Raw genomic sequence first — 25,670 nt, forward strand, 5'->3', positions numbered from 1 at the left:
TTATGCCCGTGCTTATACAGTGATGACTTCAAGCTGCAAATGTTGTTGTGGGAGCATCAAAACTGGATGGAAAAGTTGTCTTGGCATTGTTTAGGATGTCAGAGAAACGGTACACTTTGGCTCTGTACCAACTGGCACAACTGCTTTTTTGGTGTTAAGTTTCCATGGTAGGAAGTTTTCTCCTCAGTTGAATTGAAGCTAAGCTATGAGAGGTTTCATCCTGCATCTGCTTCAAAACAACAGCGACTGACCGGAGTGATTATTTTTAGTGGCTACTCCTGTTGGTTGTTGGGCAAAACAGGTCAAATAAGAAAAAAAAAGATTTGAAGGAAAAGAGCAAGACGTACAATAACTGATTCAGGGTCCAGGGGAGAAAACAAATTGTGGATCGAATTTTGAGTTCCATTTTTAAAAAAACCCATGGTTACAGGGCTGAAGAATACCTCAGCTTTCCTCCCTCTTTCTTATCTCTCCTGCACTCGCTTGTGCTCACATACTCTCCATCTTTCTTTTAATTAAATAGCATACATGGATTGGGGTGCATCATCTCTCTTGCACACACACATGCACACTTCACGCATACATACACACAAACTTAATTAACATTTTTTTTTGTTTACATAGCCTCGCAATCATTACTAATTAATTGTTGAATGACTGCCCTTGACACAAACCTATCTCCTGCATCATAGCACCCTGATCTGCCAAGTATTGCTGACCATAAACTCAATCAATATTAATTAGCTCCAAGTACAACTAATGCCAGAGGTGAAAGCAAAACCTGTGAGTGATTATCTAATACACACAGAATGGATTACATACACAGAGGGATAACACTGAGCCGGTGAAGTCATGAGTCATTGTCATTTACCATGAGTTAAAAATAAACAGCCTTTGCTGGTGTGTGCGATCATCTGATTTAGTGTTATAACAATACTGTGTGCTTGAACTTAAAAAACTGTTTTGGTGTGACACAGAAATATAAAAGGTACACGTCAAAATGGCTGCGGATACTGCAGGAGATGTGTGTGATCATCTCAAGGATATTCACAGTTTCTGCAGTACGTGGATGTGAACCAGAGCTGCAAATGTGACCATCTTATAAATACACAAATTAGTGTGACTGATCTGATTCTAAAATTGTAAGTGGCATTTTGCACACAATGAGTTTCAGGGACATAAGCGTAACTGTAACTGTAATGCTGTCCACTTCAACAGCGCGGCAATATATATGGTATTTATTTCAAAACCTGATATATTAACATCATAAAACATAACTGTAGACTTGGACTTCAACATAACACCCAGATAACTAATGGCGGCTGCTTTTTCATAGCATTTCTGAAGATATAAATGTCTGTTTTTGCAGTATACAGCACGTTGGGTACACAAATGCTGTTGGCGTCCTTGCAGCAGCAGTAGTGATGCTGTTCTCCGTTCTCCATTGAGCCCAAAGTTGTTCTACAGTATTTGTTGTTTATGGTTACAGTGGGTGAGTAATTGATATCAAAATGTTTGAGGTAAAGTATTCCTTTAAGTGCTCTGCTCGCTGGAACACACAGTCAAAACTCGCCACGATTGATTTTAGACGGACATGGACGGTGCAGAGTGGCAAAGCACCTCCATTAGATAAAGCTGATTACTACCCATTAGTTTTGGCCTTTCTTGGTGCGTGCAGTCTCATAAATTTAATGAACCTTATTCCCATGAGGCTTCCACCCTATGGTCACCCATCATTAAAGCGCCGACTGCCTGTTAAAGTCGGCAGGCCTGCTCACCTTCTACACTTTATAGATGCTCATGCTCATCAGCAACATTTTCAGAACTCTGACACACTGCAAATTGTGCTTACTATTTTAGCAACCTTTTTTCAGATAGACCTTTGTCACAATGGTTTGTTATTTCACCAAAGTTTTCTTTCCCGTGCATAAGTGCAGGGCAGTGATTCTTTATGTGAATCAGCAGAAAGAGCTAATGACGCTCAGCATATGTGGTGTTGTACTGTACGCCTCATCCTGCACTGTCAGCTCACTTGGCTGCTGCTTCTATCGAACATTGACTTTGACTGTGTTGGCACACGGCTCTTTTGAGGCGTGAAATAGACCGGTGCTATACAGGTCATCACCACAGCTGACAAAAGGAAGGACAAGATCAGATGTTGCGTCTCAAAATTAAAGGAAAGAAATCTTATCTCTTCAGGGTGTATTTTTAACTTAATAGGCTATTTTTTGTATTTATGCATGTAAACGTCTGCGTCTGTTTCCATAAATACTTATACTGTCCCCTTGGTCACCATCTTCCTGAGTCAAATATTAGGCTGAGTTTAAACCCAAAGACCCATAGTAGAGTAGTGATTAAAACTGATATCTGCAAAACTTCTACTGCCATCTTGAAAAGGAATGTATGTTGAAAGGCTCTTCAGCCAGAAGTATATTTTGCTGATGAGGCACTCTTCACTCTCTCTGTGTACACTCCAATACTGTCTGAGAATGAATATGCTGTAATTACAAGTCAAGTTGGCAGTGAAGGAAGTTTTATATCATAACATTTGAATTATGAGTCCAGGAATATATGCTTTGTGGTTTGTATTCAGGAATTTAATGTCATCACCTTTCTTTCTGAGGAAAAAGTCACAAGTCACAAATTCTCACCCAGAACAGGAAATTAAACCGACTCCCAACCTTTAGCTGTCAGTATGAAAAGGTGTGCATGTTGAAAGGCACTTCAGCTCTAAGTGGATTGCTGATGGGGCACTCTCTCTACACTCCACCTCTTCCCAGGTCAGCAGGGAAAGAATAATTATTTTCTATTATTAATCCAGGAATATGCTTTGTTTTCTTTTGTACATTTTGCAGCAGCTAGAGGTATTGTGAAATCAATACTCTTACTTAAATGGCATTATCCTCCGATTGAGGTCGGTCAGAATTTTACAATGCCCTTCATTCATTCATTCAGTCATCACATCATCAAACGAATTTCACCATGACCTTGTCGTCTATTTATCGTGTCATGATTAAATAATAGATACTGATTTCAGGCCATGGAGGGATTTAGTAATGAGACTCTTTGTGCTCATTCTAATCTTTGCACATCATCGTACCCATTTGTGTGTGTGTGTGTGTGTTTGTCTTTGGTGCCCTGTTGGTGCCTGTCTTTGCGTGTGTGGTTGTATATTTCATCTTTGTCTTCACTTGTGCTTGTGAGACTAATGTTGTGTGGCTGTGTGAGATTAATAACCACAGAAAAAAAAAGGGAAAGTATTTGCTACACACAAAGTAAAAGTTTAATTCACTTTAAGGGCCATTTATGTCACCATATGAGGAATAGCGCTGCTTCCTGGTAACTTGAATTTTTGTCGAGTAAGCTCCCACTGCCAGTACCAACCTGCTGCTGACCCAGAAGAAAGAAAAGGGTTTGCGTCAAAATATGACGCAGCCAATCTTCTCATCAGTGGTCTCATGATAGTTGAATCAGGGCACAACATTTTGACTAAGACTGGTAAGGAAACACAGAACAATTCCTTTTAGTGCAATTAAACACAAAAAAGTTAAACACATTTTTCATGTATTTAACATCAGATGAGGATTCTTAACATTGCAGCCTATTCCTTCTAATCAAAGTTTCTCTCCTAGCTTATGTGCAGGGACACTTTCTGTTATGGGTGCCCTTAATGCACAAGTGTCTCTCTGGTTGAGCCTGCTGACTCCCTGCACACAAGGCTGGCAGTAAAATAATATGTACAGTATAATAAAAGAGCTCTCCCAGGTGTTGGATATGTGTGACTCTACAGGGAAATTTTCTTATTAGTTTATAGCCATCTATTTTCTAACGTATGTGTATTACAGCAACAAAACACTTTCCGGCTCCCAGGGTGTCATGCAAGGTAGCAACTTGGCCTCTACGGCAACATCTTAGCACATGACACAGACACTGACACACACACAAACACACAGACAGACAGACAGACAGACAGACAGACAGACAGACAGACAGACAGACACACACACACAGACAATGATGGGCAGCTCAAAGTAAATTAAAATCGGATCCGTCTTTTTCCTTCATCGTTGCAGGGGAGACGATGCGTATTGCCTCATCTGAGTTTGCTGACGACCCGTGTTCTTCTGTGAAGCGTGGCACCATGGTGAGAGCTGCCCGCGCCCTGCTGTCTGCTGTCACCCGTCTGCTCATCCTCGCCGACATGGCTGATGTCATGAGGCTGCTGGCCCACCTCAAAATTGTAAGTGCAATCATTACGCCGTTTGTGCAGCTCATTCCATTTCAATTAAGTTGTCGGGTTTGTACCGTGTTCTTTGTTTCGAATTGGGAACTTTTACAGCACATCTTTAAAATGTAGATTCTCCACGTCTCGTGTGAGAAAATAAACTTAAGGTCCATTATGAACTTTTACAAAGAGAGACTTCACATTTGCAACTAGAACTAATACATGCAAGACAATCATTTTTCTCTGATATCATAAACATAAACAAACATGATGTATGTGCTTTACTCACTGTTGTTGACAGACTGAACTCCTCTCTAATGAGTCCTGTCATGGGTTTGCCTCCTCCATTAACACTATTCAACTGCAGGCATCTCCATATTATTCAAAGAACCCGAGCCACTCGCTAAAATGTCAGACTTTGATGCCATTAACTACAAAACTCTGAAGCAAGTATTCAAATCTTCTAACTGCTGTCTTGATACTGTGCTGACGAGCCTTCTAAAGAAGGTTTTTAGCTCTGTAGCTTCACTAACTGCAGATAGTCAACACATCTCTTTTATCAAAGGCCTTGAAAACTGCAGATATAAAGCCTCTCTTAAAAAAACAAGCAATCTGGATGCTTTGGTTATTACATTTATAGGCCCATTTCAAAACAAACAAATTTGTTTTCCAACAACTCAGGACTTTATTAGGACCGAGTTTAAGATTATTAGATCTTAGTGCTGAATTTTAAACAACATACTACAATACTGGAAAACTGGGTTGGACTCTGGCTCAGTACTTAACTGGTTTAACCTTGTTACACGTCAAGGACTACTCTGTCATTCTGCAACTTCAAATTTGAAAGAGCAACGATGACTTGCCCAGGGTTCAATTCTGGGGCTTCATTCAATCTCTATATCCTCCCATTGGCTCACATTTTGCAAAACAACCGAGTCTCTTATCACAACTATGCAGACAACACCCAGATTTACATAACCATCTAACAGAATGATGACAGTCCCATTGAATCCCTAAACAACTGCACTGAAGATGTCAATGACTGGATGTGCCACAATTTCCTCCAGTTAAATAAAGATAAAGCTGAAATAATTGCATTTTGGTTCCAAATAAGCACGATCAAATGTCATTGGTCAGCTTGATTCACTTTCACTGAAGAAACACCAAGTCAAAATTCTTGGGGTTGTTATTGATGCAGTTTTAAACTTTGAAAGTCACATAAAGACAATTACAAAATCAGTCTAATGTCACCTTTAAAAATATAGCCAGTTTATGAGGATTTATGACTAACAAAGACCTAGAAACACTTGTTTATGCATTTGTCTTCAGCTGCACTGCACAGCTCCACTGTAATGGCCAAAAAAAGCAGGCAGACAGCTGCAGCTCATTCAGAACACTGCTGCTCGTGTTCAGACTAAAACTAAGAAAGCCGAGCACATCACTCCAGTCCTCAGCTCACTGCACTGGCTGCCTGTGTGTGACGGGGTTAATTTTAAAATACTCGTACTGGTTTATAAGGCTCTTCATGGGCTACGACCAAAATACATCTCTGACATGATTCTGTCGTATGAACCCTCCAGACCTCTCAGGTCGCCTGGTTCTGGTCTGCTTTCTGTTCCCAGAGTCAGAACAAAGCACGGTGAGGCAGCCTGTACTTTCTTTACATCACAACTCTGGAACAAACTTTCAAAAGATCTCTGGTCTGCTCCAACTGTAAACTCTATTGAAACCGGCCATAAAACTTCTCGCACTGCTTTTAATTTAACAAAACAAAACAAATATCTGCATTATAGATTACTTACTTAATTCTACATTATTCTATATTTTGATTTTATCTTATTTTACGCATTGTTTTTTAAATTAAGCTTTGTAGTTTTTATTGTCTTTTAAATGCTGTTTTAATGCATTTTATCTCACGTGAAGCACTTTCCATTGATCTGCCCTTTCACAGTAACATTGCCTTGTCTTGCCGTTTTTGCTCAGTGAGAGAGTCAGGTGCGCTGAGTGTGCACTGGACAGAGGCTTGGTCAGATGCTGAAGTATGGACTTGTGCCCGGGTGGCGTTGTGTAATGCACGGCAGCAATCATCCCCTCTATCCCAACCTCTACATTAGCATATAGATGAGGCATGGAGGAGCATTCTCATTCTGTGAACGCACATCTGATATTGCTGCCCCGTATTATGCAATGCTCGCCATGGTGTTATTAACTACCCATAGCCATCAAACCCACTCAATGCAGGATCGAGGAAAACTTGCATTGCTCAGTCTCTTATTTTGAAAATGGATTAAGGCCCGGGAAGTTATTACAGGGTGTTAGCAAGAATGATATACCATTAGGAGTAAAGGGGGAAAAAAATAAAATAAATCCAAACGTACCTCTTTCCTCTCACTTTCACACACACACACACACACACATACTCACACATACTCAAACACACATGCTCACACATTCCGGATTCATTCTCGAGGCCCACAGAGAGGCTTAACTCAAACCCATATAAGCCCTGCCATCCAAGGCCACTTAAAAGTTTTCTCACTCCTCTTTCTTTTCCATTACAGCTTTCACGGCACTTTCATTAGGGATACAAAGGAGTTTAGTATCAGAATGGAGCCACAAAAGGGATGGAGATTGCTGAAATGACGGCTATTTAAAATTGCACTACTTAATGGATGTTGTCTCGCTTCGCCGTGGTTGCAGTTACAAGGGGGGGGGGGTGCAATTTATCAGTGCCTTATTGTTATGCTTTAAAGTGTATTGCAGAGTTTATTGTGGAATTTTTATGGCTTAATGAAGAAACAGTGCCTAGCTGATGGCCTTTAAGGCTCATTGTGAGGTCTGTGTGGTATTTCTTTGTAAGATATATTTTTTTCTATCTCTGTACAGGGCTTACCTTTTATTTTCAAATCTATTTTTTTTAATTGGGTGATAGAACAATAGCAGAATAATACAGGTGGAATGGGAATTGTACAGAAATGCTCCACACAGTGTTATTGTTTAGGGTCGATTTTCTTTTTACTGACTTTGAGGAAATGTGGTGCATCATTTGCATTTTGTTTGCGTTTTTCCATTTTCTTCTTAACTTTTACATCTTACTGTAAACTAGAGTGCAGTGTTCTGAAGCAGCATAAAGAAGTGTGTGCTTTGTGCCTGTGTGTGTGTGTGTGTGAAAGGTGGAGGAGGCCCTGGAGGGAGTAAAGAACGCGACCAACGAGCAGGACCTGGCCAACCGCTTCAAGGAGTTTGGGAAAGAGATGGTGAAGCTCAACTATGTGGCAGCCAGGAGACAGCAGGTAACTGGAAACCAAATAAATGACTCATTCGTGTCTCAGTGTTGCACAGGTAGAAGTAAATGACTCCTACATGTGCGTACACCAATCACTTTCTCTGTTTTCAATTATTAGAATTCCCACAAGATCCCCAAATAACATTGTGAATAGGACATCAGGGGGAAAGACCCCAATATGTTTAATTCAGTGAATTGTTTGAAGCTGTCTATGTATACTTCAGCAAAAAAAATCCAATAATCCTTCTTTGACAGAACAGGATACACAGCGTGTTACAACATTAATCACATAATCAATATGGCTCCTACTTGAGGGGAAAAAGTTGAAGATCTCTACTTCAAATGTGTCCTTGGCAAGCATCCACTCTGCTGAAGTGTCTTGGAGCAAAACACTGGATCTCATCCAGCCCAGGGGATACAGTTCTGTAACTGACACTGACCAATGGTGGGAACATATCCAAGTTATCAGATGGATGTAATGTTTCAGGGGATTTTGCTTGAATCATTCATCACTTTCTTGAATCAGTCTGCTGTCTGTTTGGCTCTTGTGCGGTAATGAAGCCTTCAAAAAGCCCACCTGATTTAATAGATAGTCTCTCTGAAATACATGGTTCTTCAAATTTTAAAATACACTTTGCTGTCAAACCGGGCAGATTTGATGATCGATATCTATTTCTCCCTCTTCCATCTAGCTGGCATGAAGACTAAAGGCATGTTTGCCAATATGCTGTAGTTTTCCTTTAATCCAAGAAGCTTTTCGAAATATTTCACATTGCATTGGATGTTTCTGAATACTGAAACATACTCTCACTCTCTCTCTCTCTCTCTCTCTCTCTCTCTCTCTCTCTCTCTCTCTCTCTCTCTCTCTCTCTCTCTCTCGCTCGCTCGCTCGCTCGCTCTCTCTCTCTTTTTCATTCTTTCTTCTCAGGAACTGAAAGACCCCCAGTGTCGAGATGAGATGGCAGCTGCACGCGGGGCCCTTAAGAAAAATGCCACCATGTTGTACACGGCCTCACAGGCCTTCCTGCGCCATCCAGATGTGGCAGCAACGCGCGCCAACCGAGACTACGTGTTCAAGCAGGTGCAGGAGGCCATTGGAGGCATTTCCAGTGCTGCCCAAGCCACCTCACCCACTGATGAGAAGCACGGCCATGCTGGCATTGGAGAACTGGCGGCTGCCCTCAATGAATTTGATGTGAGTCCCTCTTTCCATTATTCGCTGTTATCATGCTGTGCATATGCAGCCGTAGCACCATCACATTACATACACAGTCCCCTGTTAAATGCATTTTTGGGCAGTATTTTAATTAATATAATTCATTGTTTTATTGTTTGCAAAATACATTTCCATACACGTATTCTGCACTTCCTGCATCTGGATAAATACAGGATCCAACCTTGCAAACCATCCTTAATAAAACAAAAGTAAAAATGTGGCCTTAGCAATGCAAGAACTGTTACTCATCCAATTAATATTAGTACTATTATTATTGCCAACATGTAAACATATCTGATTTCAAAGCACATTCTGACAAGACAACTCTCTCAGTAAGGTTGATGTTCAGATGATGATATTTTAAATCTGAATTTCGATTTTCCCTGTGTTGAAACCTAATGCAGTGCATTATTGCATTAATGCTGCAGCAAAACTGACTCCAAGGTTTGTTTTGAAATAACCTTTTATCTCTCTGAGAGTGAAAATTTCGAATTACTCAAATCCACTGACACCCTACATAACACAAGACAACATAACTGAATGTATCACAGTCTGTGTTATAGAATACTGTGAAGAATTATTCTCTGCTGCCATCTAGCGGTAAAAGTTTGACAGTGAACCACTGGTATTTGCTTTCTGTTGTATCAGGGGGTGAGGACAGCAAGAGGTCATAGTTTTAATACCCGACATTAGAATGTGGGTATCTGAATGTAGATCAGAATTTAAGGCTGAGCATGATCTTTTCAACTTGCTTAACACACCTGCAGAGCCATTTACTCGCTTATTAGACTGCCAACCTTAAAGCACAAACATCATTGAATTAAATTAAACTCTACAGTAGTAACATCATCTTTTATTAGCACTGGATATTCCATTATTAGAGCAGATGTTGCTTCAAACCATCTTATTTCTTTCTTTTCTTTGTACAATGCTATGCAAGTGTCATTTCAAGATAATGGCTAGTTAGGGTATATGATTTTCGTCCGTCTTGGTTCTTGTGGTTGCCATGGCTACACAGCTAGCTGGACAAGCTCAACAGCAGCTGCAGCCTGAGTTAACCGTAACTGTGATGTCTCCCTCACTGCACCATAGTGGCAGGCGGTGATGAGCGTGTTTAGTGTGTGTCTACACTGGAAACAAAGCCAGTGTTGTCTTTTGCTGTCAAAGTGATAAGTAGTGTGGGTGGTTATTCAATATACTGTAATAATAAACATGTGCATTCCACTTCTTTTCAGTTGTATCCCTGTTGCTCACTGCAGTGGCCTATTTTCCCCTCAGTGGTCGATGCTTACATCCTCCTCTAAATTGTCTGATCTGGATCTCTCTGTGTCGTCCCTGATTGACTATTTATCAGAGTGTGTGCCCCTGCTGTTAAAATGGTGTGGCTGGATGGGAAAATCTTGGTTAACACAGCCAGTCAATCACCACCGTAATGAGAGGCCGATGCATAGATACGCTGAAGTTGCTTTGTGAGCTCAGCCCCAGGGAGTTTGTTACAGCAAAAGCTTTACGACAAAACAAACAATAGGTTACCTTAAATACAGCATAACACACACACAGACACACAACAAACGCACTCTTTCATCACCATTACTCTTCTCCACGGAGCCTCCGTTGCCACCTACATGATACAAAGGGCCTAAATTATTTTTGTATTTGCACATGAATAACATTATTGTTATTCATGTGAGAATACAATAATGTACTGAATAATGTTTTGTTATCCAGCTTCTACTGTAGTAATTGAGTTCCAGTAACAAAAGTGTGAAGCTCCTGTTCTTTCACACTAAAATTGAATTTCATGCTTGGCCACTTTGTTATCCAGGTTAGTTCGAGCAGGCTACGTACAGAAAAGTGACATATTGGCGTTAATACTGTTTTAAATTGGATAAATGCATGAACTTGTTCTGAGGGGAAGATTCTGAATACATACAGTATAGCAACCTTTGTGAGGTACAGAGGCAATGGTGTTCTGTACATCACCTTTATCCTCCTAGTAATGGCATGAATTGTGTAATGCGTGTAAATGTAACAAAACACCTGATATGGCTCCGTTTGAAATGTGTCAGATATTTTTGTTCCTCTTCCTGTCCTGTCCTTCTCCCGCTGTGCTGCATTTTCATTTTTCTGTCATCTCCAAAATGTGTGGGTCCTCTGTGGTATTTTTCCTGATGTTGCTATTTTACAGTATTTGAGTGACACCTTGTGGTTATATTTGGAAATTGCAAGTAACTTACTGTGTATTTGGACTCGATGCTGCTGCTGCTGCTTTTGCAAAGAGACATGTCAGAGATAATTACAATGAGACATGGACACTGGCATAACACAAGGTGAAAAACTAAAAGCTATGGCGTGCTCAGGGCACAGAGAACTGAAATGAGTTTCCTCTGAACTGATGCTCTGATGTTCTCCTCAAGGCTGCGGCCTATTGTAATAACGCAGGCTCTTGTTATGTAAAACAGTTTTTTTTAAAGAAAAGGAGAACAACATGATTTGATTTTACAGGCTGGCAGGCAGCTGTTAAATGAGACAAATTGCCCTTTGCTTAGCCCACTGTGCTTTCCTGAAGCTGGGGCATGTTTAAATCCTCACTCACTGCACAGTCTCAGACTACGGTCAGAACCTCACAGAATAATAATGAGCTGATAGACTCAGCTATGACGCAAGGACCTTTGGGTTTATGTGCGTGCGCAGAACTGTGCACAAGCTATGTGTTTTGATGTTTTGGCTGGCTGAACACACACACACACACACACACACACACACACACACACACACACACACACACACACACACACACACACACACTGTTTTCCAAAACCTCTCAAACATTTACGTCTGTCGCATTCTCTCGCTCTATCTGTCTCTTTCTCTTCTCTTTCTTTGCTTCTCTTCTCTTCTCTTCTCTTCTCTTCTCTTCTCTTCTCTTCTCTTCTCTTCTCTTCTCTTCTCTTCTCTTCTCTTCTCTTGTCTTGTCTTGTCTTCTCTTCTCTTCTCTTCTCTTCTCTCTCCCCCTCTCTCCCTCTCTGTTGCTCTCCATTTCACAAGTGTCATGATTGATCTGTTTTGAGGTGCTGTCTCCTGTCCTATGTCAGCTTTTATCTCATCCTGTGAGTCTTTTGACTTTTGTGCTATGGGCACAAATAGACAAGGAGGATAATGGATAAAACCTATTAGAAAAAGCCTACAGTACTCAGTCTAGTTTCCATTTTTGGTTTATTTTTAACAAGCTAAATGATGGTGCATATTTCTGTAATGGCTATGACTGGAAGGGTAAATTAGACAAATGTTACTATTTGGGCAGATTGAGTGATTTCATCTCTCTATGCCAAAACACACTGAAGTGTTGGGGAGAAGCTTTCTGAGGGCTCAGGATGTTTGTGAAGGCTGATTCTTCCTGAAATGTCAGTAAACTTAAAATGGAGAGGACATTGTCTCAGCCCCTCCCCAACATGTACAGTCCCTGACACAAAGGTTAGAGACGATTTTTAAATGGGCCCACTCGCTGGTCCATAGCTAGAGTGAAAGGGCAGAGGACGGATAAGACAAGAAATGGAGGTTGAGGAGAAAAAGGGGACGACCTCACGTATCCTTTATACTGACAGCAACAATTGGTTTGGTTGAGTCACACTTGAGACATTTATGCACCTGATCCATTCTGAGGAAAAATAGGTCTACGGCATTGAAATTATACAATCCTTTGGCAAATGAGTTCCCCCGACTGGAGTCCATAGCTGTTTGCCAGTTATTCCTAATCAAATACAATACTGGAAGTGTTTCCTCTAGAAGGATCTCTACATAAGCAATCATATTTAAATCACTCCTCAGAAACCTTTAAGTTATTTCAAGTGACTTTAATAGTTCCTAATTGCATCCGTTAAATTCCAGTTGTCCTCCGAGAAGTCTTTGTTTTTGAACGATGAATGAATAATCCATTCCATGTTATTGCCAATCATGATCTAGATCTAGGAGCTTTTAAAATAATTTATTAACCATTGGGTAATAAGGCATCTTTTCATGTTATTTTGACATTTTATTGACCAATCAAGTACGTTTCGCAGATACATTTACGCTCATTGTGCAAGTTCTCTGTTTTTAGGTCTTGGTCAACGGCGCTGGCAGGAGTAATTAACTTTACGCACATAGTTTTGAAAGGGGATAAACCCGTGCAGACTCAGGGGGAACATACACAAAAAAGACCAGGGCCTATCTGAGATTCAAACCCTGGAATTTTGTCCCGGCTTCTTCTACTTCTACCCTGGCGGATGTATGCGCTCTAACAAATGTGCTCCTAGTTTTGTAATCTAATGGATTGAGGGTCTGAGCCCACTGGGAGAACAGATGGGAGTCGAGGCCCTGTGGGTATGTGGATAAAGATACTGTAGCACCCACAGCCGTACATTTTTAGGTCGTGGCACACATACAGGGGAGCCGTTCGATTAGATTTAAACAGCACTAAAACTAGTTGAGGAGATAAGTTATGAATGTGCACTGGTACAGAACATATTGGAAAAAATCCCCAGGTCTGCACGCTGTTGATTTTGATCAATGTCCAACAGCCGCTATTACTTGAGCTCCGTCTCTGAGGAGGACTGTTGCTGACTACTTCTCCCTCCCTTTCATGTGGTAACTGCCACTCCCAATTTAATACTCCAAAAGGTTTCTCCTGCATTTTTAACCCTCCTTGGCTTTGTATAGTCATGAACGAGAAACCAACTGATAAACACAGGACTCTTTCACTTTCTCTGTCACTCTCACACATAGTTGAAGTATTACACATAAAAGCGGCTGCATGCGACCTGCAGCAAAACCATTCTCACAGGCCGGACCTTTTGAATGTGGAGGAAAGCAAGACATAGTATGGCTCAGATAATGTATCCGAGCCAGAAAACCCTGCCAGCACAGTTACGTGTTATTAAGGGCTGTCTTTTATCCTGCGTTGCCGTGTTCCATTAGCTGAGCCAAGAGTGGGAAAAGATGTGGATGGTATCTCTTAACATAATTGTGATTGCATCAGAATGATTGCCTTGTCTACAGGGCTCCTTGTTCTCTCTGCCAACATATTAGATCAGCCTCCTTCTTGGGCAAGGACATAGTGCTGTATTGTCTGAAATTGGAAGATTTTTTTTTTTTATTAACATGTCAAGTTTAAGCAAGGACTATGTCCTTTGTGTGTCACATCTCCTTTAGCTGGATCGGTCCAAACAGGTGGTCAAAAGGACAGCTGCTTCATTGCATTAGTCTCAGCCGTACACTGCAAGGATACAGTAGGTTCATAGCCATGGCCAGCAGATGGCAGTGTTTAATTGCTTTCATCATTTCTTTTTCTCGCTCTCCTAACCCCCCCTCCCTCTGTCTTTTCCATTTTTATCTTTTTTTCCTGCAAGTCCTTAGAAACAGACATTTCCAGCCTGACTCATTTTCTCAGCGTACACCACCTTGTATGGTTGTGTGCCACTGATGAGACGGAAGCTGCATTCTGATGTTGAGATGGTTTGACATGTGTCAAACTTTAAACGGAGCTTTGTCAAAGAAATTCCGGCGTCATAACTGACCAGAAACAGCCTTGTCAGTTTGTCCCTGCAGCCCTCATATATATGTAACAGTAATCACCTCCCAACCCTTTCCCACCTGCTAGCAACGGAAAAACAACAGAATTCTGACAACTCTGGAATAGAGATACCTGACATCAAAACACAGCCGTTTATGTTCACTGGCTGTGCACAGATACACACAGATATTCATTCACACGCAGGGTAGACATACACACACACCAGCACTGCATCGAGTCTGCGGCAGAAATCCAAGTCTCGTTGGATCATTTTACCATGATTTTCATTTCCATCTGCTTGTTCTCGCCCGTGTTTTTTTGTGGAGGGAGGTTATTTACACAGCATATCTCTCTCATGCTCTCTTGCTCATCTCTCTGTCTTTTCCCTCCCCCTCTTTCTCCTTTCCACTCTTTGTTTTGTACGTATGTTGTGTCCATAATCAAGAGGTGTCTTAGATATCTACACTCTGGGCTGGTTTGATAACAGCGTTGTATTTTCATGCAAATCTATATTGGAGGATCTATAGTCGTACTGCCCAACTATATGCTGGTTCTCGGTCTCTCTTCGTACATTCTTCGTTTAGGTGTAACTGGATTTTACTTGCCTGCTCCGACACAGAGTGGATGAGAGCCGGTCCTTTGCTCCTCACTGGTGCACAGTAACCTATTTCAAGTTTACGTTGCTTTACCTTTCTACGTGCATCCAAATAATTGACAACTAATTTACAGCTGTGGGGTGACTCCGTTGCTAGAGTCATACATATTGGACAACATATTGAGCCATGCACGGAATCTGTTCTAATGCCTGATGAGATTTCCCGTAAACATCATCAGCATCAAACAGGTGTTGTCTAGCTCATGTTTCTCCGTCCCTCCGTGTGTCTGTCTCTCTCTCTTTCTGTCTCGGTGCCTCTTTTGCGTCGGTATACGTTTCTGCAGGGATATAGTTGCTTTTTACGTGTTTGGTGTCATTCTACCCTTTCTCTCTAGTATGAGCAATATATGCAATAGATGATGTTAGCGTATGCACAGTGACTGCCCAGTGTTGACCTTTTTGTGTGCTTTGTTTGTGTATGAGAAGCTGCTGAGCCAACCTCGTTGAGACAGCGGCTGGGGAGCAACTCGGCTCTAATGTATGTAGATGTATTCCAAACTGAGAGATAGCTTTCTTGGTAATTGCTATATCAATCTGTGCACTCCTATCTTTGCTGTCTCTTTCCCGTCTCTCCCACACTCCTCTTTTTGTATTGTGCACATGCATGCACATCCATCAGTCCATCACATTCTTTCTTCTTATTATTGTCTGTTAGTCCGTTTCTCCTTCCCCTATTTTTCTCTTACGTCAGTGCTTCAACATGTGGGTGTGCAAACCAGCCAGTGAGACAGTCAGGAAGTATAGTATCATGACCGTTGGACCGATTGATGCTGGGTAGTTATAGCTCGGAGGCTGCGCTTGCATTCAGACGTGTACATATGCACACAATGACAACATTGAACACAATTCGAAGTGGCAGTGTTATTGACAAGAACCTAGTTGTGTTCAATAAAACTCCACCGCCACCATCATTTTCACCTTGGCTGAGCCTCGTGTTAGCCCAGAGGCACACCTCTTAATTATGACATCCTCTGCCTAGAGATTACAACAGTGCCTCATTCTCCATGGACAGATGCACCTGTCAAGAGAAATATGAATAGGGGGACTGAGCTGAAGTAATGGGACATGACCGGGGAGATAGAGAAGTATCGGTTTTGTTTGTCGCTGCACAGTAATTAGCTGCCACCCACCTTGTCTTGATGGCAAAAAGGCATAGCTGAGCTTTGGAGGAAGTAGAAGAGGGGAGGAGATATTGGAATACAGGATTCAGAAATCCATACGACTTATAGCTGGAGCCTATAGCTCCTAGTGCATTGAAATCACCCCCCTCCATTTGTAGCTCTATGAAGCTCAGTCTGCAGTGTCTCCCAACTCTCTTCATCTGCTGCCGAGTTAGATTACTGACTGATGTTCTGCCAAGACACCTGTGGATTTGAATTTATGAAGCTGGGCAACGTAGGGAATCATAATGGATCAGATGATTTATCATAACAATAGATCCTCTCCACAGAAGCCAAGACTCTCAGGTTTTCAGGTTAGCTGTCCTTTATCGCAACATTTTAGCATTTTACGAGCAAAGACTCTTTCTTTATCGTGTTTTTGTCAGTGAGTGAATGAAGTATGAGCAAAAATTGTATCTACTCGCTCCAGAATGACATTGTAACTCCACTGTTTTAGTACGAACATCTCTTTTTAGGGTACATTGCCAGCTTTGCCCACGCAGGTCTGTTTAATGTCATGGATATTTGGCATGTGAAGGCACATGCACGCATGTGTGTGCACACACACACAGACATAAAGACGTGTATATAAAGCTCCCCAACCCCTTCTCTGTGTATAGAAACAATCCCCCAAAACAAATAGAGGCATATATAAAAAGCAAACGGCATGTATTTTAAATTAACATACTGACTTGCCAGCAGTAGAAACGGCCTTAGGTTTGCAATGAGCCCCTCTCAAGTGGATAGGCTAGTAGAATATATTTGCTCTAGGCCAGTCACACTGTTCTTATCAGTCAAACAAAACCTCTTTGCAAAGGTTTCATGATTATTTCCTTCAAACTGTGCCCTCCCACACATGTTCTTGCTCGACTCTGAGCAATAATGTTGATTTGCAGACAAATACACATGCATAGCGTCCTGTAGCAGGAGCTAGTTTGCTATGCAAAGAGAAAAATATGGAAGGAAACTCCTGGTGGATATAAGGCAAAACCTAACCCAAACATCATAAATGAGCAGACTCGTCGGCTCTCTGTGTTGCCAAGTTAAACTTGCTCTTTCTAACTCTGACGGTACACAAATGCAAAATAGCTTATTTTCTTTCAACAGCATCACGCTTACACTTCTCAGTATAAACAAATTGTCGTAAACATGCTGAAATCTCCTTGACCAGCTGCCAGTTTTCTGTCTAATCTACATGTAGTGCATTCAGCATTAGACAGCAGAACTTTATACTGCATGTGCCACATGTAGTAGCCTTTTAATTATGCTTAGCGGGAAGTCTATCCTCCAAGCTTTAATTTACACAAGCCTGTGTTTTTAATAGAATTATAAACCTGAGGCATGGATGGGATGTAAAGGCTCTCAGGGGAGGAGTCCTTCACAGGCTGGAATACAGATAGTAGGGTAGCCCAGGGGCTTTACCAGACATGCCTTTCAGAAATTTAATTCAGTTTAATTCAGAGTTGTTACCTGCTTTCATTCTTTTTGATAAGTCCGATACACAGGAGAGCGGCTCATATGTGTCTGTGTGCTCAACTCTAATATTGGGTGGCACAGGCAAAGTGGTGAATTTAGCTACATTTGTCCTCTGAGATGACTTCAGGCAATTCATTGTTGACTGGAATAGCAAGCAGACAAACACGTAAAATCAAAGGTGGACAGGTCAGCGGGTAGATGGAGCTTTATCGGAGTTTTGCTCCCACGATGAATTGCATGGAGGTTATTTTTGTTCTTTTACAAATTCCAACACAACTGGCAGACATTCATATGCTCAAGTTGCCTGCCTATGCCTATAGATGGCACGGAAAACCATAACAGCTAGCCTTGCATTTGCATTAGTCTTGCATGTTTGAATAGCGCAGTACTCAGGATGTCTGTAATTTTCCCCTGTGGCTCCGGGAATGGAAGCGATGCGGCATATCCCTGTAGTGTGTTAGGAAGTAGCAGTAATGCCCCAGTGATATTACTTAGATGAGTGTAGCTTTGTTGACAGGCCAATTTAGCTGTCATTTTGCGATAATAGAGTGTTCTGTGGCAGTAAGTACAAGTGCATGAAACAATATTCTAGCTCTTCCCAAAGCTGAACCAAAACCACTTATTTCTATTCCGATCCTAAAGACCAAATCATAGTTTTTTTTAACACTGCAAGTTGGTCTTAGTTATTGAAAAGAAAGAACCAACCTGGTTTAATGACACTGAGGCATTTCCTTTCTTAAAAACTGATAACTTTTCCTCTTATCAGCACAGCTTTCATTGTAAAGGCTTCCCTCTGCAGCAGAGGAACTAACTGGTTGGTTCATAACGCTTGCATTCCTTCCTGCATTATGTCTTCATCTTGTTAGTTCCACATCTTTTGTCTTCATCCCTTTCACAGTCTTTTAAATCTTGTAATGATGCCTACAGAAGCATCCACAATACATACATCAGTGTTGTGTGTGCCGCTCACTTCCAGCCTCAGCGAGCTCAAGTCTTTTGTCAAGGTTGTGAGCATTGCTGTACAGTGTCTCGGAAAAGCCGTGGCAGTTAAATGAGAAACTTTTGAAAATGATTCTTTCCCTGCCAGCAACTCTGGCTGCCTGCTCTCCAACCCCACTGCAGCTTCACACTGGGGTAAATACCCAGTTTCATGCTCACTTGGAAATGCACTGCTGATGCATCATTTCTTCTTTAGTAAATTGAGTGAAACCCAAACAAATGAGATTGTAAATCTTGAGTTAAAGACTGTGGTGTAATCTGCCAATCTGAAAAGTGTTATCGTGCAGCAGAGCGATGCTTCACAGATTTAGTACTGTGGGAAACTGAGTGCTGCAGAATATATTGTCGGTCCATTTTCCAGCAGTTCGGTTCTATTATGCTGCTGTGATGTTGAAAGGTTGTTCACCGGCACTTAATCGTGGCTTATTCCGCTTTTACAAATGAGGTGACCGCGGTTTACTCTGTGCTACTGTATCGCTACCTGCTGTTTCATATTTGCTCTGCACTGGTCTGTCAATATGAATAATTTGTTAAGGTGGCTGACAACTCTGCCTCAGTGAACACCAGTTCACAAAAACCTATGCAACAACAAAGTGCACGTTTCCATACAAAAAGTTAAAATGTCACTCATATATTTTATTCATCTATCACACGGAATCTTCTTCTTGAATTCATTCATTAACTAATAGAAAGTGAAACGGACAGATAAGCTCGTGGTCATGCATTTATTGACCTGTGTACTCAGACAAAGCATTCGGAACAGACTACAGTTGATCAATCAATCTATTAAATCAACATACAGTTCTGGTAAAAGCGAGGCATTAAGAGGAATATCATATACCACAAAATAACACACAACATAACTGTGATATCCCTCGCTTCACTTCTCTCTTACAGTGACATGGACCATTTCATTTTGACTTTGGCTAGCTAATAACATGAATAATGGCTGCATTCTATTTATGTGTGCCAGCGCCGGGGGCATTAATAATTTCAGCCATACTGCGTTGGTAAACTGGCATGGCTCACTAGGCACATGCAAATGTCCATTGTTACTGTATCTAGATTTGTAATCTTGTCATTTGATTTGTAAGAACATGTGGGCTTTCCCTCGTATGACAAGTCCGAGGGTCTACTTGGCTGTCATTTATTCGCTAGATGGACTTTTTCTAAGGCGCTTTGATCAGTATCTGCATTACAACGCATCTCTAGCCATATACAGTCCACACCTTTAGCCAAGAGAGCAAAAACGAGAAGAAAATCTGTTAGAATAGAAAAGCCTGACCCTTTAAACTCATGAAGAGGACGGTTGTAATGTCAGCTAGTGGTAAGATTTCAGACAAGGCTCTTGGGTGCCCTCTTATAAATGAATTTATGTGAAGTCGGGTAGAGAAGGCCTGAACCACCTGCTATAATTTGGAACTGTCTAAAATACCATTCAGAATGATGAGTGTAGTTAAAGAGGTGCGTGGCTCTCATTAGCTACACCAGTCCAAATTAATCTTGTACATTAATTAATCTTGTCCAAATGGGCTTTAACACGGCTTTACGAGTGGTAATATCCTGGTAAAACCCGATATGTCCTCGCCTTGCCAAACTGCTTTCACTAATATCTGAGACCACTGCTGTTTCTTTGCTAAACAGCTCACAGTTTTATGGTTTTGTTTAAGAATAACATTTTAATTTATTCACAAATCCGTGGCAGCTGCGGTACAAATGTGATGATGTGTCACAGATAGGCCTGTGTAGGGGAAACGCTTGGTTTGGATTAAACATTGCGATCACTCATGCCATTGTCCGATGTGGTTGACTTGTGGTTGACTTGGCCTCATCCATGCAACATGTAAGCCTATTTCCAGCCAAGCGTCCTCATCTGCTGCCTCGATTAACACTAGTTTTTTGTAAAATGTAACCTGTAGATATCCAGTACATTACCAGTCCAAACTAAATCCAATATAGAAAAGAGGGAATGTTTCTGTGAAATTCCAAAAGCGGCGCATGGAGGCTTGAGTTCGAGTTTAGGTGATTTATAAAAAGGGGCGGGGTCATGGGGAGGGAACGGGGATCTGTTTGACACAATGGTTTCTGTTGAGTGGGAGGCAGTGAGTAGCGTTTGGGGTTATCATTTTGCCAGACAGAATTTGAAAAGGAAGAAAATGAAATGAGAACGGCATTCATATTCAAATTTGGACAAGCTCCTGTGTGTCTGCACAGTTTTCAATTATGTGGGATATGTATATTTATGCCTGTGCTAAAAGAAGCTGGACGAGGCCTCCCACTGCTTTTGTAAGGATCAGCATTGCAAATATCTGGCTCTCCTGATAGTCTCCTGACATTCTATATTGTTTGGGAGACATTTGTGCAGATAAAGAGCATTGTTTGGAGAAGGATTATTTTCCCCTAAATAAATTCAAAGGTATACAGTACAAAATAACAAAACTGTATTTATAAATAAATAAATAATCAGTGTTTTGGGACCCATCTGTGCAAAAATAGTCTATCAGCCATTGATTGCACTCATGATCCTATCATAGCCTGATCTTTAAGTAGGGGAAACAAAATCCTTAATGAAATCAGTGGCAGGAAAGACGGAATTTGATAAAACTATTTGATACAACATAATCTCGAGAGACATATTGCTATCAGTCTAATCAACTTCTCACCCACTAACTCTACAGAGAGTAAACCAATATATTTCTCTATTTCTCCATAGCTTAAAATAGTCAGACATAAACAACAGTAATAATTCAACCTGTGACACCTGATTCCATAACTGTCCATCATGTATATGTGCAATTGCTCTGCGGCTGCACACTGAATGAAGAAACCCTGGTATGTGTGTCTGCATATCTGACAGCAGACGAGCCGGTATACTGTATCATGGCAATGCGTCCTCCGTTTCTGTAGATAGTGTGTCTGTAATGTGATTTCCCTGGGTCATTGCTAAACTTAACACCTTAAAATGGGCATGTAAGTGTGTGTAATCTTCAGTCAGACAGAGTGGCATCAGTCTGGCACTGCTGCAGCGCTTACAAGAGGTCTACTGAAGGCAAGGAGAAAGAAACATGAGCTTAGATGTTAATTGCATCTTTATATTCTTGTTGTTGTTAGATGTGATTGATCCGTTTTCTTGCGTAGGTTTTTTCTTGGCACTAAACTAGTTCCGCATACCTCAAAAGACACCATTTAACAGCAAACAGTTCAGAATGTTCAGGACATTATTGCTATGACCTTTGGTGTTTATGTCCTTCATATTTTCGGAAATATTCAGCATTTTGCAGCCAAAAATAATCCCTATTAATACCCATTCAAATCTCTTCAGGTTTTCTTCAGGTGCGTCATGGCTTCAGGCCCTTCTAACTTCCTCATACTTTCAGGCAGAGAAACCATTCAAGCATTTTCCAGACCTTCAGGCTTTCAGCCATCCATTCAGTGTTTTCAAATATTGCTCATTTTTTCAAATATCGCAAGTTTAGAATACTTAAAGAATCCAACTCCTTGACATGTCATGACATTTTCCTACAATTTTGGAACTGCCCATGGTGTCTCAGGGAAGTATGTTTTGTCATGTCTACTACTACTACCTTGTGCCTATTGTAATTGGTTTGGATTTTGCACATCTGGTCATGTCACCAGTAAGAAACCAGGGGACAGAGCTCTCCATCTCTCTATCGTTTTCAGTTTTGTCTCACATAACAGATTAGCTTGTGATCATTCTGTGTCCCCTGCTGGCCTGGAGTTGCATAAAAATAACTTTAGTGCTCAAGGACAATACTATGTGCTGTGTTGTTTTTTCATTTTCTCAATATCTCGACTAATACTCCTCTATGGATGCTTTTATGCCTGCTGCATGCAATGCCACCGTGACTGTACTCCTCTGCTCTGCAGGAGGGCTCAGGCTTCAGCATTTCCATGCTTCTTTTAGTGCAATGCAACTGGAGGCGGGGGACATGGTACCCTTGCCCTCATGCCCCAGGACTATCCAGACCCCTCTAATGTTCTCCTCATTATGGTGTAGACAGCCACAGCCTGGAGCTAGTACCAGCACAGGGCCTCCACATAGAAGCTCACTCACTGAGGGAGAAATGTCACGCAAGGAAGCGAATCACTGCTGTCTGGGTAAAAAAGCTTTGGCTATAATACTGTTATTTACCTGTGGGTGCATAGAAAAATATAGTGCGTGCAGTATTACTGAATTTTAATGCATGAAGAATATGTAACCTATGAATTCTCATATTTTTTCACTGGTAGGCTCATCTACTGTGGAGCAGGCTAGTCATGGCTGGTAGCTGGAGAGCAAAAAATAGATTTTCCTTCCCTACCTTTTTCTAGCAGCATGTGTGGCACTACCAGCACTTTCACTTAAAGACATCTTGGCCTCAGCCAAACTGTGAAGGCCTCTGTCACAGGCATTTGGAGATTGAGGAGAGATTTATATGTCTTTAACAAGATCTCATAGGCAGTAGAGACCCGCTAAACCTGGGCTAGAGGTCAGTTAATCGTTTCTTCTCTTCAAGCTCTGTTGCAACCTCCCAGGATCTTGGACGACTGATTGATGTCCACTTCTGTCACACTTCTCCCCAGATACTCTCTTCAGCAGTCAGCCTCTTTACTGCTCCGTTGTTTTTTTCTCTCCTAAACAAACACAAAGTCACGACCATTCCTGCATGTCATTGGAGATTTTTAAAAAAACTAGTCTCAATTGGGACACAAACCCTCAAGGTTGGTGCCAATCTCTCAATGAAACATTATTATACTATTTTTCTAAATAGGCTTTTATATATTTGAACCTTCTGTGGTATTTGTACGATTTTGAAGATGACAAAGTGAATCCACTCAGGAAAGTTTTTACTTTTAAAAACAAAACAGCTGCGACAGTTTATAGACAAAAATGTATGTGCACATGTACTTAAAATTTCAAATTTAATCAAATGTAATGTTTAAATGTATTGTTGCTTCACACCCGAGCAATTTGAAAACAGACAAATGCCAGCAAATACCCTGGAGCCTTCGAACATGTTTTACTTGAGCTTGATGTGAAATTTAACATTTGCAGGAATAATATTGCAGTGGATTTCTATTAGTTCTCAATCACTCACTCCATCCTCCTATACTTTCTTATCTGGGCAGAATACACCCAGATAAAGTCATTCCCTATCTTATTTATTCATCACAGGGAATTTTAACATTTTTGTAGCAATTCACTGCTGATGTTACAGAAATGAGTACATTCATTATATATTGAGCTTAATTTCCCACATTGACAGGCATCTACTTCATTGCGTTGGCTTTCTGTTTCTGATTTTAGAATAATGCCATTTTCCGTAACTTAACAAGACAATTCTATCTGTATTTACTGGACTCCCAGGTATAACAGAACAAGCTGACTTCCAGAAACATTGATTTTGCCTATCTCTCAAACTGATCAAATGAGATTAGTGGAGAAGAAGACAGGTGTGCCTTTGCTGATGACCCCAGCATGTGTCCTCTTTAAAGTAACCGCACAGTTTTCTCAAAGGACAGCTGTAGGACTTCCTCCTATGTTTTTGGCAGCTCCAGGATGATCATAACACCGCTGTGCTTCCTTATTGTGACAGTGGGAGATTGTGTTATAATGAACAGATTGCTACAGGTTATTAAATAAAGCGTAAGAGCTGCATGCTGCTCTGTAAACACCGACCCTATGGCAGTTTACCAGCAGTTTTCATAGTCTAGAGTAACGTCATTGTAACTCTGTCACCATCATCAGATGATTCATATTGTTATGTTTGTTTGATGGTGTGAAACAATATCTGTCAGCGTTTTATCAAATTATTTACTTCAACTTGATGTTTTTGAGGAAGGAGACTTTTCTAATATGAAGTTCATCAAACTTTAGATTAAATAAATGATAAGTATATGCATGGATACAGTCGTCAATACATCCACAAATATATAAACAGTTACTATTTGGCCTGTAACTCCCAGAGATCTCCTTGGTGTCCTTGTATAAAGGACCATTGAAGATAGAATGTATGAATAAAATGTCTTTCTGAGTGGCTATGGGTATGTCATAAAACAGCGTCTAATAAATCGGCAAGTATTTGCAATTCAAATCAAATGCTTATTTGTTTCTCTGTGGAAAGAACATGCTCTGACACCCACTGTATGTGCTCTCCTGCAGCTTACTGTGGGGCCACATTCACAGGCTGCTACCACACACTGGGCACTGCTCCAAATACCATTACCTGGGCAAGCAAGGAGCCTTGTTGGCCTTATTATGCTACTGTACAGAGTGATTTATGACTTTGTTGGTGTGCATCTGCTACATTAATAAACAATCTGACACACACCCATAATTTAACCTAGAATGTTTGAATACTAGCTTTATCATATATCCACGATAATGGATATTATTGCAGAATATCATGGTAGTTTAAAGTTGCTGGTTTTTGGGTGATTCTTGGGCGTTTTCACACCTACGTGATTAAATCCGACAGATAGTGGTTACATCTGTTGATTGAGAGGGCTGTAGGATAGCAGGAAAAAGAAAGCTTAAAGGAAGAAGCTTAGTACATCTTCAGATTTGCAATTGTTGATATTGAACATGTTGATTTCCATTCTCCTGTTAAATCTGTGTTTCTTCAGACATTGGGTTGTAATTTATTCAAATTTAGCATTCTGCTGCCAGAATTGTAGTGTATTTACACAGCTTAATCTGATTCTGAACAAATAACTGAACTACAACACTGAAAATGCCCTTACTGTGTCCTTTTTTCAAGCAAACACACAACTCTCCATGTAGCATTGAAAGGATACGCAACCTTCAGTCTGAACTGAAGTGTCCGCATAAAAGAGAACAGAAGAAACCAAAAACAAAACAACTTCAGATAATAAAGTGTTGTTAGTGGCTGTAAGAAACCTACGATAAAGACAATGGAGTTTGTCTGAGCAAGGAGGACACAGGCATTGCTCTGCTACTGAAGCTGTTGTGATTGGGACATCAGTTTTTCAGATGAGAGAACGTATGAGGACAAAACCAACGAGATGTCAAGCAGTGCAAAACCAGGGGAATGAGCTTCTGGAAATAAGACGGTTATGGGACAGGCATAGTGTCGGTGAA

The 25,670-nt window shown here is 41.0% G+C and overlaps 1 protein-coding gene across 3 annotated transcripts in view; it reads left to right on the forward strand.

The window, feature by feature from the left end:
- ctnna2 (catenin (cadherin-associated protein), alpha 2) overlaps positions 1-25,670 on the forward strand; it is a 226,107-nt gene that overhangs the window by 19,899 nt on the left and 180,538 nt on the right. For 2 of the 3 annotated variants that reach the window (XM_076145595.1, XM_076145597.1), the window contains exons 3-5: positions 4,074-4,240; positions 7,399-7,518; positions 8,440-8,706. In XM_076145595.1, coding sequence (XP_076001710.1) covers positions 4,074-4,240; positions 7,399-7,518; positions 8,440-8,706 — 554 coding nt within the window. The remainder of the gene's footprint in view (positions 1-4,073; positions 4,241-7,398; positions 7,519-8,439; positions 8,707-25,670) is intronic. The other variant, XM_076145596.1, reaches the window with a different exon arrangement.

Source organism: Genypterus blacodes, unplaced genomic scaffold (assembly GCF_046128005.1).
Source record: "Genypterus blacodes isolate CSIRO-AG114 ecotype Tasmania unplaced genomic scaffold, CSIRO-AGI_Gbla_v1 ptg000030l_1, whole genome shotgun sequence".
NCBI lineage: Eukaryota > Metazoa > Chordata > Actinopteri > Ophidiiformes > Ophidiidae > Genypterus > Genypterus blacodes.